The 17,223-nt window shown below is 37.4% G+C and overlaps 1 protein-coding gene across 1 annotated transcript; it reads right to left on the bottom strand.

The window, feature by feature from the left end:
- Positions 1-1,222: 1,222 nt before the first annotated feature.
- LOC134679368 (uncharacterized) lies at positions 1,223-4,466 on the bottom strand. Its single transcript, XM_063538269.1, has 3 exons — positions 3,679-4,466; positions 1,599-3,034; positions 1,223-1,239 (listed from the first exon to the last, which is right to left on the bottom strand). Exons 2-3 carry the CDS (start codon positions 3,025-3,027, stop codon positions 1,223-1,225), a joined length of 1,446 nt encoding a protein of 481 aa, XP_063394339.1. The 5' UTR covers positions 3,028-3,034; positions 3,679-4,466.
- Positions 4,467-17,223: the final 12,757 nt, after the last annotated feature.

Raw genomic sequence — 17,223 nt, 5'->3', positions numbered from 1 at the left:
GAAAACGCAAATATACGATTTAAATGTGCGTAGACCACGGCCCCGGGCCAAACAAGTATCAAAGGGACCAGCGTAATCTACTGCCGCTGACGAAAATGGTTTAATTTGATTAATTCGAAACGATGGTAAGTTGCCCATTATTGGAGGAGATGCCACTTTAGGCCGAGCGCGAAAGCACTTCATACAAGATGAAATAACCGAGTTTATAGCCCTTCTTGCCGATAGAACCCAGAATTCTTGGGCTAATAAATTTTGCAATGTTTGCAATCCAGGGTGCATAAACCGGTGATGGTAATCCTCAATGATCAGCGTAGTCAACCTATGATCACGAGGCAATAATAGTGGATGTTTCACATCGAACGACAGGTCTCCTTTAGAAAGGCGACCGCCCACCCTTAGCATTCCACGCTCATCCACAAACGGCGCCAATTTCCGCATGGGCTTCGATAGAGAGTGGGGTGACTTATCTGTCAACAAGCACCGCAATTCTGAAGCGAAAGCTCGCTCCTGGACATGTTTCACGAGAAAGTGAAGAACTTTCGTAATTTCTTCAGACGACAAGTTCGGATCTGTGATTTTCGACAATGATTTTTGCAAGTTATGCATGAACCGAAAACAATAAGCGAAAATACGCAATATGCGTTGTAAAGACGAGAATCTGCTCAAGATGTTGTCAATCAACGATATATTAGAGTCTGTGAACAAACTGTAGATTTTTTGCTCGTTCGAAGCAGCTTGATCTGAAAGGATCTCAGATTGTGGCCAAGATTCTTGAGGATTAGACAGCCAAGTAGGCCCCGCCCACCATAGCGTATTCTGGATTAAATCAGCAGGTAACAAACCGCGGGAGCCGCAATCCGCTGGATTATCCGAACCAGAAACGTGGTGCCAATTTTCAGGGGGGACGTTTTCTTGTATGTGTGCAACCCTATTAGCCACAAAAGTTTTCCACTTTGATGGACACGAACGAATCCAAGTCAGCGCGACAGTAGAATCTGACCAAGCGTGGATATCATCAAAAGTGTGAAAATCTTTTAGAGCTTCTGCAAACGAGACAATCAAATCTGACAACAAGACAGCAGATAACAGCTCACATCTCGGGATAGAACATTTACGAAGTGGGGCCACTTTCGTTTTAGCGCAACAAAGACGCACGACAACGGATCCGTCATTTTGAACGACACGACAATAAATGACAGCACAGTAACCCTTCTCCGAGGCATCACAGTACCCGTGAAGCTGTAACGATACGAAAGATACAACCATTCTACGGGGAATGGACAACGAGCTCATCTCCGCCAATTGCGATTTGAATTTACGCCATTCTTGAGCGATAGCGATAGGAACCTCGCTGTCCCAATCGACACCAGAAACCCATAGAAGTTGTATTAAATATTTTGCGAAAAATACGACAGGCGACAATAGACCCAGAGGATCAAAAATACGAGCGATTTCTGAGAGGATCGATCGCTTCGTACAACGACAATCATTCAAGGAGGTCTTGAATGTGAAAGTATCTTCCTTGGGAAGCCACGACAAACCGAGAATTTTTAACGATAACGATAAATCATGGACGTTTTCGACATTGTGAAGTTGACCTTCAAACGACAAGGGAGGATCAACTTCCACCATGTGACCACAACTAAGGTAGTCATCCATGAAATTGACATAAGCTGTCCGAAACTGAGGATTCAATTTGAATTTCCTCTCTAAATTTAAGAGACGCTTGAGAGCTATCTCACGAGAATTTGAAAACCTGGGTTTATCCTGAGGGTCGACATAAGTTAATGGTACTACCATCCTACCCTCGGGAGTGCGACAATATGAAGTTTCCATTTGGTTTTCACACGACATTTCTGATTTCGACAAAACGATATTTTTGGGAGGATCTACACTTTCCAGTTCCCAGAAGCGCTTGATATTATTGTCTAATGATAGACTCGACACGAGATAGCACCTCTGAGTATCACCTTCTGAACCTTTATGACAACGAAAACGAGAAGTGTTAACGTTTATAGGGCACTCACCCATCACCAACCAGCCGAAAACAGTGCGGACAGCTATGGGCTCATCTGCGTTGCCCTTGACAACGCCAGATTGTAGTGCAGCAGCGAAAAGGTTGACGTTAACCAACATGTCTATAGGTCCAGATTTGTGGAAAGACGGATCAGCAAGATCTAAATCCTTCAGATGCCTCCAAGAAGACACATTCAGTGGTTCTGGTGGCATATCATGGCAGATCTTGGGAAGCACGAACGCTTCAAACGAAAATTTGCATGAGGAGTCCCCATTCGAAGGAACTATCTCACAATCGACAATTCCAAAAGTGTCAGTCGATGACAGACCAACACCGTTCACCGTTGGTGAATTATTTCTAATTGGTATTCCAAGTTTTTGAGAGCACTTCAATGTTACAAAGTTACAAGCCGAGGCATTGTCCATCAGCATTCGAATTGGTACAAAATTATTAAATTTATTTTTTATCATCACGATAGCTGTCGAGAATAAACTTGGTGCATTTGCATTATGCACAGCCAATGCCACTTGGGTTGGCGGAGCTGTTGGTTCCAACTCCTTATCCTTTTCGAAATGCAATAATGTGTGGTGTCTGCGCTTGCAGATGCCACAAGTCACCGATGATTTACAATTTTTAACCGAGTGTGATGGCCTACAACAAAGTATGCAAAGTCTCCTCTCCTTAACCTGAGCAAACCTTTCCAATGGCTGCAGTTCCAAAAATTTTGTACAGTTATCCAATTTGTGTCCCGGTGCGGAACACATAGCACAGTTGCTCACTGGCGGCACAAGGAAAGCAGGCTTAGCCTTATTCGACACTGGCTTACTATACATTGGTTTACTAGATAATGTTAACGACTTACCAACGCTGTTCTCTAATGCCTGGCTCCGCTTTTCAATAAACGAAATTAATTCCTCATAACTGGGAATTTCTGTGTTTGATTCAAGTTGCAACTCAAAAGCTTCCTTACTACTAACATCTAATTTTGACCAAAGTGCATGGAATAACATAAAGTTCCTGTCAGGCAATTGATACTTTGATAAAATTTCTAAGTTTTCCTTAAAGGTTCGACAAACTCTAACTAATTCCGATGCAGTCTTGGACTTCGCCGCCTCACAGTTTAATATTTTTTCATAAAATATACTGGCAATCACCCTTTTTTTCTCAAAATGTAATTTTAGTGTGTTATAGGCCATTAAATAATTTTCATCACATAATGGGTAATTTTTAATTAAGTCGAAAGCATGGCCGGTAACACTCGACAACAAATAGTGCAGTTTTTCTACTGCCGGGATATTTTTACTGTGAATCAGCGAGTCAAAGATCTGGATGAACGACACCCAATTCTCAATTTTCGAATCGAAAGGAACTATATTAATTTTAGGTAATTTAACACTCGAACTTGAACCGCAACTGTCACTTTTATTTAACACTTCAGGTTTTATTTCCGCTAAACGTATTTTTATGGATTTTACCATTTGTTCGAACTGTGATGATATTTCTAATTCACTTGACCTATCACCAGCTGGAATCGCCGAAAGCAATTCAATTTGAAAGGCATGAAATTCACTTTCAAGTTTAATTACATCTTGTAAACAATAACCTTGCAAATCGGAACTCTTTATATACTCCATCCGCACAAACGCATAATCCCGACCTACACGGCTCTTGTCGAAACTTTCGGACGAATCCCCACCAAGTGTCATGTTTATTTTGTAAAAATATGTATATTGAATCACTAAAACAACAACAAAACTATTTGATTCGATAACAATGATAGGTTATGATTTTCAATTGACAATTTGTCAAAAATGACAGCTAAAAGTTGCGTTCAGAAACGTAATTAATTCGACACACAATTTTAGTCCATGAACCAAACGCTCGATAGTTTAACTAACGGAAAAACGCCCAAGCCAAGTGTTTCAATCTTACCCTCCAATGTTTTTATGATTTTACAATGAACAATTTATTGACGAAAATTGATATTTAAAGCGAAAATAACCACGGTCACCTTACAAGTTATCCGGATCGTGGGACCAAAAAATGTTAATGGGATTATTTTACTTCGATATTTAAAAATTATGTGGACTGTATTCAAACGAAATACGAGACGAGATACGAAACGATATACCGTGGAACTTAGGACAGGCTAGGTCAATTGGTAAAAGCACTCACCTTGCTGAGCTGTAGATGACGGTGCAGCTCTCGGTGGAGGCTGGCGCAGGCTTCTCAGACCTTCGGCTCGTCTAGACTTACCTCGAATCCAAGTTACCTGGACCAGCGTGGACACCGAAACGGAGCAGGAGCAGTGCTTCTTCAACTGATTAGCCTTCCACAATGAGTACACACAGTTTACAGACAAAATTGAATCTTTTAGATGAACCGAGACGATAATATTCGAAAATAATAATTAGCGCAGCGAGATGCGCCCGACATGTTACATTCGCGATACGAGAAGGGAAGAGAATATATTTTTTTTTAAAGTTTGAACGATAATGTTGCCAGGCGAAATTATTTTAAGACTACAATCCTTAACAGTTTCCTTTAATATATTGTGATTTCATCTAAATTGTCATGATATAATGCCTAATGTGATATAATTTTCAAATATTATAAAAACATGTTTTATAATAACATTTGTTATATTATATTTTTGTATAACGTAATACTTCATACAATTTTATCAAGTATAAATACATATATTGTATAACCTTGTGTCATATTTCATTTACTGATAACGTAATGTTTTACATACTTTTTATAACTAGTACGCAAGCCTACTGCTTTTGCTAGCTATTTTAACCTAGGGAGATCACAGTTCTAACCTAACCTAACCAATTTTTTCACGTTTTTCGTTCTGCGGGGCCGCAGTTCAAACCTAACCTAAACCACTTTTTTGTTAGAGTGTTTTATTCTACGGAGGGTCAAAGTTCTAACCTAACCTAACCCTCCTTTTGTTAGGTAGTTATTCGTTTATACATAAATAGTCGCAGTTCCAACCTAACCTAACCCATTTATGTCATGCAACTATTATGCCATACAAATAATTATGTGATGTCACTTGTTATAACAAATAATACACTTTAGAGTATTTAATCATTATGACAATGTATATTAGAGGAAGTGTAAATATACCTTATGATCATTATATCAATAATAACATTATGTATACCGTTAATTAGGTATTACGGTAGTATGCCATTTATTACGTTATTCCAAATAACGATATATCAAACTATAATATATGAAAAGTAATTATAACAAATGTAATGCACCCATAATTAATACATTCATTAAGAGAAAAGAAACATACGAGAACAGAATGAGGCGTCTCACTGTAATTAATTAATAAAAATTAAGTTACTAAGTATAATAGTGTTAGCTTAAACAGACCAGTCTCCACAAACAGCACCCGTTCACGAGTATGACTCGTATCTCAGCCATCGCCTCCCTCAACCTTCATTCGGGAAAGTGGCGACCCGATCAACGACGCCACCGTAAGCAAAGACTTTTAAGCGAGCATGACATGTTCAAGCTACCGGCCTATATTAATATTAAAATAGTAATAACATGTAGCTGTAAGACACGGCATTTTGTGCTCATATGTTACATAAAAAGACAATATAGCTTCACATAATTACTAGCCTAAGTTGACTTAGAGATGTAAAGGTCTCTAAGTGTCAGAAACATTAAAAATATTGGTATGTACAATCAAAAATAAAAATCAAATAAATAAATATGTACTTAGAGATGTATAAGGTCTCCAAGTGTACAAAACTAAAATTACATTAAACAATATAATCAAGCGAGAACATCATTGTCTCATGTGTCAATTCTACTGGACACTAGCATATTTAATTCACAATGTAATAATTTTTAAGAAAAAAAAACCGAATTCTATGGGGGCCGGTGAAAGATTAGTGTAGATGGTACACTATGTAGAAAAGGAGGTAAAACCACCCACTTTTCTACTAGCATATCGCTTCTGTAAGGGTCGTAGTTCTAGCCTAACCTAACCCACTTCTCTGATAGCAGTTCGGTTCTGTGAGGATCGCAGTTCAAACCTAAACTAACCCACTTAACGGCGCATGCGGTGCGGTGTACGGGGGTTTAAGCGGGAGGGGCTAGTAAGATTGGCATCATCATACTTATATACTTACACATTTTATGGTAGGTAATCATAGTGGTTTATTTAGTTAAGGTATCATAGTGGTTTTCCGGGTCAAGGTCCGGGTCCGAGTCCGGGTCTGAGTCCGGGTCCGAGTCCGGGTCCGAGCCCGGGTTCGAGTCCAGGTCCGGGTCCGGGTCCGAACCGGATCTGGGTATGAGTCCGGTTCTGGGTCCGAGTCCGGGACCCAGTCCAAGTCAAAATCGAAATTCGTAATCACCAAATGTGTACTATGCGTTGTTGAAGAGTTCTATTCTGGTCATCATCAGTAGTTCCATTTCATCAAATGCGACAGTTTTTAATGTAAATGCTTGATTTTATGATGAAAATACAAAAAAATCTATGCGTATGCCTTTAATATTTGAGGAGTTCCCTCGATTCCTTATGGATCCCATCATCAGAACTCGAGCTTGACAAAAATGTGGCTTAAAAACTTAACTTGCTTAACAAACATAACGAAAAGGAAAAATCGCCAAACGTGAACTATGCGTCGTTGAAGAGTTCTGTTCTGATCATCATCAGCAGTTCCACTTCATCAAATGCGACAGTTTTTAATGAAAATGCTTAATTTTCTGAGGTAAATACAAAAATCTCTATACGCATGCCTTTAATATTTGAGGAGTTCCCTCGATTCCTTATGGATCCCATCATCAGAACTCGAGCTTGACAAAAATGTGCATTAAAAACTTAACTTGCTTAACAAACATAACGAAGAGGCAAAATCTCGAAACGTGAACTATGCGTCGTTGAAGAGTTCTGTTCTGATCATCATCAGCAGTTCCACTTCATCAAATGTGACAGTTTTTAATGAAAATGCTTAATTTTCTGATGTAAATACAAAAATCTCTATACGCATGCCTTTAAGATTTGAGGAGTTCTCTCGATTCCTCATGGATCCCATCATCAGAACTCGAGCTAACAAAAATGTGCATTAAAAATTGAACTTGCTTAACAAACATAACGAAGAGGACAAATCGCCAACCGTGAACTATGCGTCGTTGAGGAGTTCCGTTCTGATCATCATCAGCAGTTCCACTTCATCAAATGTCACTCTTTTGGATGTATATGCTTGATTTGATGATAAAAACCCAAAAATCCCTATATGTATGCCTTTAAGATTTGAGGAGTTCTCTCGATTCCTCATGGAACCCATCATCAGAACTGGGTTTTGACAGAAACGGGACCAATCTGTATGCAGATACATTCAATCAAAAAAATAATTTTCAAAATCGGTCCAGTAATGACGGAGATATGGAGTAACAAACATAAAAAAAAAAAAAAAAAAAAAAAACATACAACCGAATTGATAACCTCCTCCTTTGGGATTTGGAAGTCGGTTAAAAAAAAAACAATATTTATTTAACTCTTATTATACTAATGAAATCAAGCTACCGGCTTAAAAGCATCTCTATCGTTTATAAAATCATTCTCGTAGTACGCCTTACTTAACAAGGAGCGCTCAATGTGCGACTTAAATTTGTGAAGTGGTAAATTCACTACATCAGTGGGGACTTTGTTATAAAAACGTGTACAGTTCCCGACGAAAGACGTACTAACCTTACGGAGGCGGTGGGCGGGCACAGCAAGTTTATGTTTGTTTCTAGTGTTATAGTTATGGATATCACTGTTAACCTTGAATTCGTGGATGTTTTTCCGAACATACATAATATTCTCTAGTATGTATTGAGATGCAACGGTAAGAATGTTAACTTCTTTGAATTTCTCTCTTAGGGATACTCGAGCGCTCAGTCCATACCCATAGATGGAACGTACAGCTCGTTTTTGCAGCACAAATATTGTCTGAATATCTGCCGCTTTTCCCCACAACAGAATTCCATAAGACATAACACTATGGAAGTAACTAAAGTATACCAGCCTGGCCGTCTCTACGTTTGTCAGTTGTTTGATTCTCCTCACTGCATAGGCTGCTGAACTAAGTTTCATAAGATAATTTACCATCATACCATGCTGCACTGCATAGGCTGCTGAACTAAGTTTCATAAGATAATTTACGCATACAATTTCATAAGATAATTTACCATCATACCATGCCTGAGAGTAGGCACTCGTTGTAGAAAAAAATAACATAGTACTATGTTACTACGTGTACAAATATGTGTTACTTATTCTTGTTGGAACTGGCCATCAGGTACATACTTTTCTATATGACTGCTGTATTTTCAAATGTATATTTGACAGACTTCAATAAAAATTGTCCTAGAGGAATATTTGTTTCAATAGGTTATGGTTAAATATTTACAAATATACCTTTTATAGTGAGTTTTATCTTCTATTTCTGGATGATTTATCTTTTGAGCTTATAGATCACTCATATTTTATACAAAAGTGTTTCGTATAAAATATGAGTGGTCAAAAACTAGATTTACACCGCTTTAATATTGAAAAGCTACGCGGTCAAGAAAACTGGTTAGAATGGAAGTTCGATATAAACCTGCAACTAACTATGCACAAACTGCAAGGTTTAGTAAAAGGCGTCGAGACTGTTCCTGTTCCGCCAAGTGCTGACGCGCCAGCTGCCGAAACCGAAAGTTATCAAAAGAAGCTTATCAAATACGAAGAACGCGATTCACTATTGCAATGTATCATAGGATGTAGCGTGTCCGCCGAACCGAAACGGCATATCCTCACTGCCAAATCTGGTAAGGAAATGTGAGATAAACTTCACTCGGTCTACGAGCAGAAGAATGAGAGAAGACTCGATTTGTTGTACTGCCGGTTGTTTACCTATACGAAAGATGAAGCTGATGATATTGCTATGCACGTCTCTAAGCTACATACGTTATGGCAACAGCTTGACGACGAATTAAAGGAAGAAGGAGCACTCCCTCAATCATCACTTATGAACAGGATATTGAATACCTTACCTTCAACACATCTCGAGTTCAAAAATGCTTGGGAGTCGGTGCCTAAAGATAGTAGAAATATCTCTACCCTTATGGAACGTCTGCGTCTTCACGAGCAGCGCCTTGAAGATCTTTGGTACTAATCCTTCTACATCTACATCTGACGAAGCTCTCATATCCAGTAAACCGATTGTAAAATGTACACATTGCAACAAAGTCGGACATAAGCGATCAGCGTGTTTCTTGCTCAAGAAATCTAAGAAGCGAAACAATAAACAGAAACCTGCGAGTAACGAGTCCACACAGAATGATGGAGATGCGTTTCTGTCTCGTCTTAGCAATCCAAGGCCACACTGGATCGTCGACTCTGGTTCGTCTCATCATGTCACGTCTAGCACAAATTGATTCAGAAGCTATACACCTTTCGATAAGCCAAGAGCCCTGCGCCTTGGAGATGATCGGGTTATGTACGCTTACGGCCAAGGAGTTATTAACGTAGAAATGTCTGTACATGGCAAATGGAATCGTGCTCACTTAAATAACGTGTGGTATGTACCGCAAGCAGGACAGCACCTATTCTGCGCTGGTTCAGCCTTAGACCACGGCTACATTGAGGTGGCTGATAAGGATAAACTTTAAAGCCAAGAACGGCCAAGTTAACGCTGTCAGCATCAGAGATGGTAATCTATATAAACTTCTAATGAGAGTACCTAGTAACTGCTAATGCATGTGTCGTCAAAGAAGGAACTAATTTACAAATTTGGCACGAAAGGCTTTGTCACCAAAACAAAAGACACGTAAAAGAAGTCCTTACACGCAACGGTATACAATTTTCATCAGAGAAAGATGACTGTGATGGCTGTGTATATGGAAAAATGACTAGATTGTCATTCGGTACAAGACAACATCGTGGCAACAAACCAGGCGATCAAATTAACGCTGACGTTTGTGGACCTATGTCAGAACTATCAGTAATATAACATATATATGTAAGAACTTCGCTTCGCTTCGCTCGCTCGTTCAATTAAATATGTAGTAAAAACTACAAGGGTTGTGAAACTATAAGAGTTCCTATAGGGTATTTTACTTGAATACGGAATCCTAAAAACAGGCAAACAACCTCTGTAAAATATAACGATGCGAACGGAACACTAAATGCCACGAGCTATCTCGGGCTTGGCCAAATTATTACTTATTGCAGTTATTGCCTACACAATATTTGTATGCTTTCCATAGTACATTACTACAGAGGCCGGGACGAAAGGGGTTGCCGGCCGAAGACATATAGAAGACGGATAGGTCTGAGCGCGGGCAACCCCATTTCCCGCCGAGGTATGTATAGTGCTTTTCTCAAACATGCAATGAAATAAATAAAATAAAAAATCCACGAAACCCGAGTTTTATTTATAGAAAAAACTAAAAGTAAATTACACCCAAAATATAACCAACACGTACCTATATCATTATCACGCGTATGTTTTACACGAGTCGTGTATTTTTACTACCCGTATATTTTCAGGTATCTTTGATTTTTTCGCCTTGTATCCGTCTGACTCTGACTGTCGTTTTCGTCACATAAGTTTACATAGTCTTTCATGTTGATATCATGTTTCACATACATCGTTGCTTTATGCATGGAGTAAATAAGTATAAGGCCTGAGTTACACTTGTAAGTTTTACTTACGTAAGTAGGGACACGGCTATACTACAGAATGAGAGATAAATATCGTTATCTCATTCTAACAAATAGCTTTGTCCCTACTTACGTAAGTAAAACTTACAAGTGTAACTCAGGCCTAATTTCCACAGTGTTGACGAATTTGTAGTTACATTCATTTAAAATATGCCACAAAACTGTTTCTAATAAACTGTAAGCCATTTTTCTTAGTTTCTCAAATAATAAAATTACCATAAGCAACCATATACATACTTCGTCTTTGACTTGGCGGCAGAGGCAGCAAGTTATTTAAAATCAATTCTGCTTACGCTGCCAATTCCAACACCTACGATTACAATTAATATTAATTTCATTATTTCGTCGGAACTCATATTAAAGTCAAAAAATCAACAACGCACTAATCCAATAAAACAGAATGAATATTTTTCAACTTTACCTCCATAACAATTTAAAAAATATAACTACGCGTGTTTGAGTAGACCTTTTTACCGCTAACGTTTAGATGAAATATTTTAAATGTTTTTATTTGTGTAGTTAAATTTATAATTTTAAATTATAAAATTATAGAATGTATTATTTATTAAGTTCATGTTGATTTTATACAAATAAAACTGCAAATTATAGCAAACATTAATTTTTTTTTATAGGTGTAGTGGCAGAGTGTCATTACGAACCATAAAACAAATATACTGCCTCTAGTTTTTTTTAATGGATGAATGCCACGATGCTGTGTCACAAATATCTGTGAAATGAAAATTAAAAAAGAGGACTTTGCCGGCCTAGGCCTGCAAGATGTGTATGAAATTCCATTAACGACCTTTTGTCCTAGCCGCACCTGAAACGTCATACTTCGCAGCCTATTATAAGGAACATAACATCAATATTTCATTGCATGTTTGAGAAAAATGATTTTATTGCTATTTATTTTTTGCAAATCAATTTTAAAACGGCTGACCCGTAAATTACGTCCCATAAAATAATTAATTTGAGCTATGGTTTTGTTTCGTCCTAGATCGTGGCGAGCTGTGATTGGTCAATTTCATTATAGTTGACTAAACTGTATCACAATGAATATTTTGGTTGAGCTGGGAGCGCATACATTAAAATACCCATTATACCCAATTGCAGTTTGGTATAAGAAATCTTAATTCAAGAATTACAGTCGACTAGTAGAAAAACACCATTTAAACCTCGCTAAGTAATATGTAAATGAAGTGAGTAAAAGTGAGAATTATGTTCATGGCGAGAAAGTAAGAGACGATTTAATTTTATTGTTTAATCATTAAACTTGGGCCATCGTATCATATAATATCGGGCGCGAGGTTAACGAAATCCTTACTCGTCTGCTGGTACCTGGGTAGTGAAGAAGATGAAGTAGTGTATTTAAAATTGAGTGACCGATTAAGTTCTGCATCAATATCAATTGGGGGTTTATTCTTCTTCGACTGGTATTTTTCTCGAATTAATTTTCTTCTGTTCTCGATGATTTGAAGATCTTGGTCCATAGCGCTTCGTCTGAAGTAGCCGTCTTTTGTGGGCACAAAATTGCACGGAGGCCCCGCTACGTGGCAGTTACGTTTTTCCCACCTCGACCAGTTTCCCGGATTGCCTTCAGAAGTAATCTTTAAATCAAGATCCATCAACCAATCGGTAATCAAGATTAAGGTGTCAGCGCGACGTTGTAGAGCCAATGTTTCTTCTAGAATCTAAAATAGAATAGTTCAAATGATATTATATGTAAGTAAGTATTTGTTAATAAAGGTACGTTCACCGATTACTCCGATATCCGTAGTCCGATTTGAGTATTTTTTTTTGTTTGAAAGGAGCTACCTCCTAGTTGGTCCCATTTTAATTTGGTTCTGTTCTGATGATGGGATCCCGGAGGAATTGAGGGAACTCCTCAATTTTTAAAGGCACATGTATTGTATGGTGGCTTGGGTGTTTTCTTAAGCAACTCGAGCATTTTCTCCCGAAAAGCACCACTTTGATGAAGTAGACCTGATGATGATGATTGTTTTGATGATAATGATGATGATTTTTTAAATGTAGTATGTTCAGCGATTACTCCGATTAGAAAGTTTGGTAAATTTTCAGTACTTTGAAGGCCATTTTCTCCTAACAGGTTGAGTTTGGGCAGCTAAAAAAAATACGTGTCCGTTATTTTAGACTACTCTATAACATATATCAAAATAAATCAAATCGGAGTCGGACAGTTGGGTACCCTTCCGGTATTTCCCAAATCTCTCAAAAAGTATTATTATTTAAGAAACCAAAATTAATATTATAAAAGAGGGGGATATTTCCAATCAAACATTCCTTACTTGCAGAACTGTATCTCCATTATTTATACTTTTTATTCAATGCTGAAACTCATTTTCGAGAAACGCGCGCGGTGTGAAAAAACCGTTACGTAACATTAAGGTGGTTCGCTTTTCATACAAAATTCAATCAAAGCTCATTAAGTAACTACACACTATTAGTACACAAATATTTCCGCATTTATCTTCTTTCGAATATTCGTTTGCGCGAAATTAACAGGAAAACAAACAATATGATTTTAAAGACATTAAATATTGATAGAAAAATTTAAAAAAAATGGTTTATTTAAAACATGTCAACAAATGTTCTACTTGTATAAATTTATCTTAAAGTTATTTTTTCAATGAGTTATGTTATGCTATTGTTAATAAACAAAATTTTCTCGAAATTCCTTCTTTACTGAAAACGAAAATAAAATGTATAAATAACTATTTTAAAACTTTGTCGCTTTCTAGAGCCCTTCTCATATACATGCTTAATAAGATAACATTATAAAATTTTTAATAAAGTGAATAGTTTGCTTAAAATAAATTTTAGAATAACATAGAAAATTGACGTAGAACGAAAAATCAAGGTAAAATTGTAAAATATAAAACAATATTATAACCAAACTATTAATTTTTTCAGAACTTTTATAGCGTGGTCTTATTAAGCATGTATATGAGAAGGGCTCTAGAAAGCGACAAAATTTTATAATAGTTATTTATACATTTTTTTTTGGTTATCAATGAAGAAGAAATTTCGAGAAAATTTTGTTCATTAACAATTGCCTAACTTGTTGAAAAAATAACTTTAAGATAAATTTCTACAAGTATTACATTTGTTAACATATTTTAAATACACCATATTTATTTTTTATTTTTCAATGAATATTTAATAGCTTTAAAATCATATTTAATGTTACGTACTAATCGCTTTTTCACGCCTCGCGCGTTTCCCGAAAATGAGGCGCGGAGGGCTGTGTTCAGCGTTGAAAAAGAAGTATAAATAATGGAAATACAGTTCTGCAAGTAGGGAATGTTTGATTGGAAATATTCTACTCTTTTATAGTATTAATTTTGGTTCCTTCAATATTAATACTTTTTGAGATATTTGGGAAATAAGACAAATCTACTTTTATCTCCCTTTTATTGTTAATAACTTTTGTAATTTTATGTGTGCTAATGCACGCTTCGAATACATTTTTCTAGACATCATTACGAATCTAATGAGGTATCACACGTATTTTTAGGAGTTATATCTATATTTTTCACCGTTTTCCGCATGTTTTCCGTACCTCGAACAGACTATATATTAGGGTTAGGAGTTAATGGGTCGGGGAATGGCGGTGGAAGGGTTCCTGTTTCAGGGTCGAGGGGTTTTCGTGGATCAGGGATTGATGCGCTGTGAGGTAGAGCGATCGGGGGGTTGAGGGATTGGGTCAGTGGCGGGGCGGAGGATAGATTTAGTGTAGTGACAGGAATTATAATTTCCCAGACGGACTCGAGAAAATTCCTGATTACATATTTTGGTCGATCAACTATTTCTTGTTGTTATTCTATCCCATCAGCCAGGACACAATAGTAGCATAGTTTCTTAGAAGAGCTACTGTACCATGTTATACAAACGTGCTTAGTAGATGTCCATTGTCCAGCTATGGAAAGGCCTTATAAGTTATAAGGCCTTTCCATAGCTGGACAAACTTAATAGTACATTATTGCAGAGGCCGGGAAAGGGCAATTCGTGGATGAGTTTCGATTTTGTCGGACGACGCGAAGCGGAGTCCGACAAAGAAGACGAATCCACGAATTGCTATTCCTGCCGAGGCATATATAGTGCTTTTCTCCAAACATGCGAGGAAATAAGCTAAAATAATTATTATGTAAGCATCAAGCATCACTCAAATCAAACCTTCACATCCAAAATGTCAAAAACAATTTCCCTCTTTAATTAATTTTTAAAAGTTAAAGGTACAAACTTATTCTGCCATTCAGTACCATTCAATATTCGTTCATTCAATATAATTGCGCAATATAGTTTGTCAAACCAACTTTTCAGTCAGTAAGAACCAGGAAAACTACACCCATCCTTTTCTTTTGGGTGCTAGTACTAGAGTAAGACAAAGATAGTATGATTCTCTTTGTCTATGTTTGAAATGAGAAAGTCCTTTGACAAACTATGTAAGCTTTATGAACACGGATGAGATTTAAAAAAAATATAAAAATAATCTTTGATTTTATTAAGCAGTATTCGCACGATCATACACGTGAAATGATAGCTGATCGGGTCGTGTAGAAGCGGCTCGCGGCAATAATAATTGGCTTTTTGCGTTTTTTATTATTAAAAAGTAAAAAACACTACAGTAATAAGTTATTACTGTACTGTTTTATTACTTCCCGTCCGCTAGAACAGGACAGCGATAGTTTGATATTTTTTAGTTAGAGTTTGACATTAACGAAGAACTTCCCGTACTATTTTTGCTACAGTAAGGTGAACATTTCCGAGCATATTGGAGAAAATGAACCAAACTTGATTTTTTTGGTAGTTATAAGTTATAACTACCAAAAAAATCAAGTTTGGTTCATTTAAATACGAAATATTACTAGTATTTTAAGAGTGACCCAAGAGACCGTAACCATAGCAACTACAGTAGAATCCGTTTATTATGACTCCGCCTACATTGACCAACCGTTTAGTATGACGTTATCAAAGCACGAAGTTTGGTTTTCATATAAAATTACTTGTAACAAAGTCTGATATAATGACTTCGCTTATATATTGACATGTCGGTTAGTATGACCTATTTTTATGAAGCTATATCCGGTTATAGTTAGGGAGGCGAGGTAACTAAATGGCGTAATTCAACGGCGCCGTCGAGACCTATCAAAATCGAAAGATAAAATAATTTCGAAAAGAAAAGCTCGTATGGCAAAAACCATTTTAGCGGTGGGTTTGGCGTGTACGGTTTTTCAAAAATGTAAAAAAAACAGTTACTTGGACATTCTCGAGCGCGTCAGATATTCATACTACGTATGCCCCGAGTGCCTCTGATAACAACGGTATACTAATCTGCCGGTTTGCGTGGTGAGGGTAGGCATATAAAGTTGTCAAAAATGCAAATAAAAAAAATTTACTCGAGCGCGTCAGATTTTCGGAAGGGGTGTTAAGTAGGCCCCAAGGAAGCTTCCTTTAAAATAATTTGGCCAAGCCCGAGATAGCTCGAGGCATTTAGTGTTCCGTACGGCTACCATCAGTTTGGCATTGACATAAACGATATCGTGAACGTAATTTACTTCCTATAGGTATATCTCTTTCGCACTAATATGTCAGTACGAGCGAGATGCATAGAAAGTAAATTACGTTCACGCCCACGGTAGCGTTTATGTCAATGCCAAACTGATGGTAGCCGTACCGCTCGCATCGTTACATTTTACAGAGGTTGTTTGCCTGTTTTTAAGATACTATTAATTGGGTATAGTTTTAAATGATACTCCAAGTACGACTAGTTGTTTATTCTTCGACAAGTGAACAGCAAAAGCGAGTAATCCTAAGTGACCGCTGCTTATATAACTTTACAGAATGAATAACTGGTTTGAATGAATGATTGAATGATGTCACTTGAAATATCAATCACACTACTAATTATTTAAAATACAAGTTTTATAAAATGAAAATAATATTTAATGTCATCTGAATTATTTAATTCTGACAACACTAACGGCAAGTGACATCATACGACATAATTACAATAAACTTAATAATAGTTTTCTTATAATTAACAATACCGTATTCAACTACACACACAGAACAATAGTACAAAATGTCTAAGTGCGAAGGCCGAAGGCCGAGCTTTAGCAAAATGTCATCGCTTTAGCACAGAGCAATAGTACAAGTGTCTAAATGTGAAGGCCAAAAGCCGACCTCCGTGTAGCCCGAAGGCCCGAAGCGTCCGTGATGTCAGTGCTTTAACATAGAACAATAATACAAAGTGTCTAAATGCGAAAGCCGAAGGCCAAGCTCCGCGTAGGGCCGAAGGCCCGAAGCGTCCAGGTTGTTAGTACTTAAACACAGAACAATAGTATAAGTATCTAAATGCGAAGGCCGAAGGCCGAGCTCCGCGTAAGGCCGAAGGCCCGAAGCGTCCAGGCTGTCAGTTCTGTGTTTAACCACTGACATCTTGCAGGCTTCGGGCCTTCGG

Source organism: Cydia fagiglandana, chromosome Z, assembly GCF_963556715.1.
Source record: "Cydia fagiglandana chromosome Z, ilCydFagi1.1, whole genome shotgun sequence".
Classification (NCBI taxonomy): Eukaryota; Metazoa; Arthropoda; class Insecta; order Lepidoptera; family Tortricidae; genus Cydia; species Cydia fagiglandana.
The sequence above is the reverse complement of the archived record's forward strand: the minus strand, read 5'-3'. Positions and strand labels throughout refer to the sequence as shown.

Excerpts from the sequence above, each read along its gene's own strand:
- LOC134679368 (XM_063538269.1), bottom strand. The coding sequence starts at position 3,027 with ATGTTATTCCATGCACTTTGGTCAAAATTAGATGTTAGTAGTAAGGAA.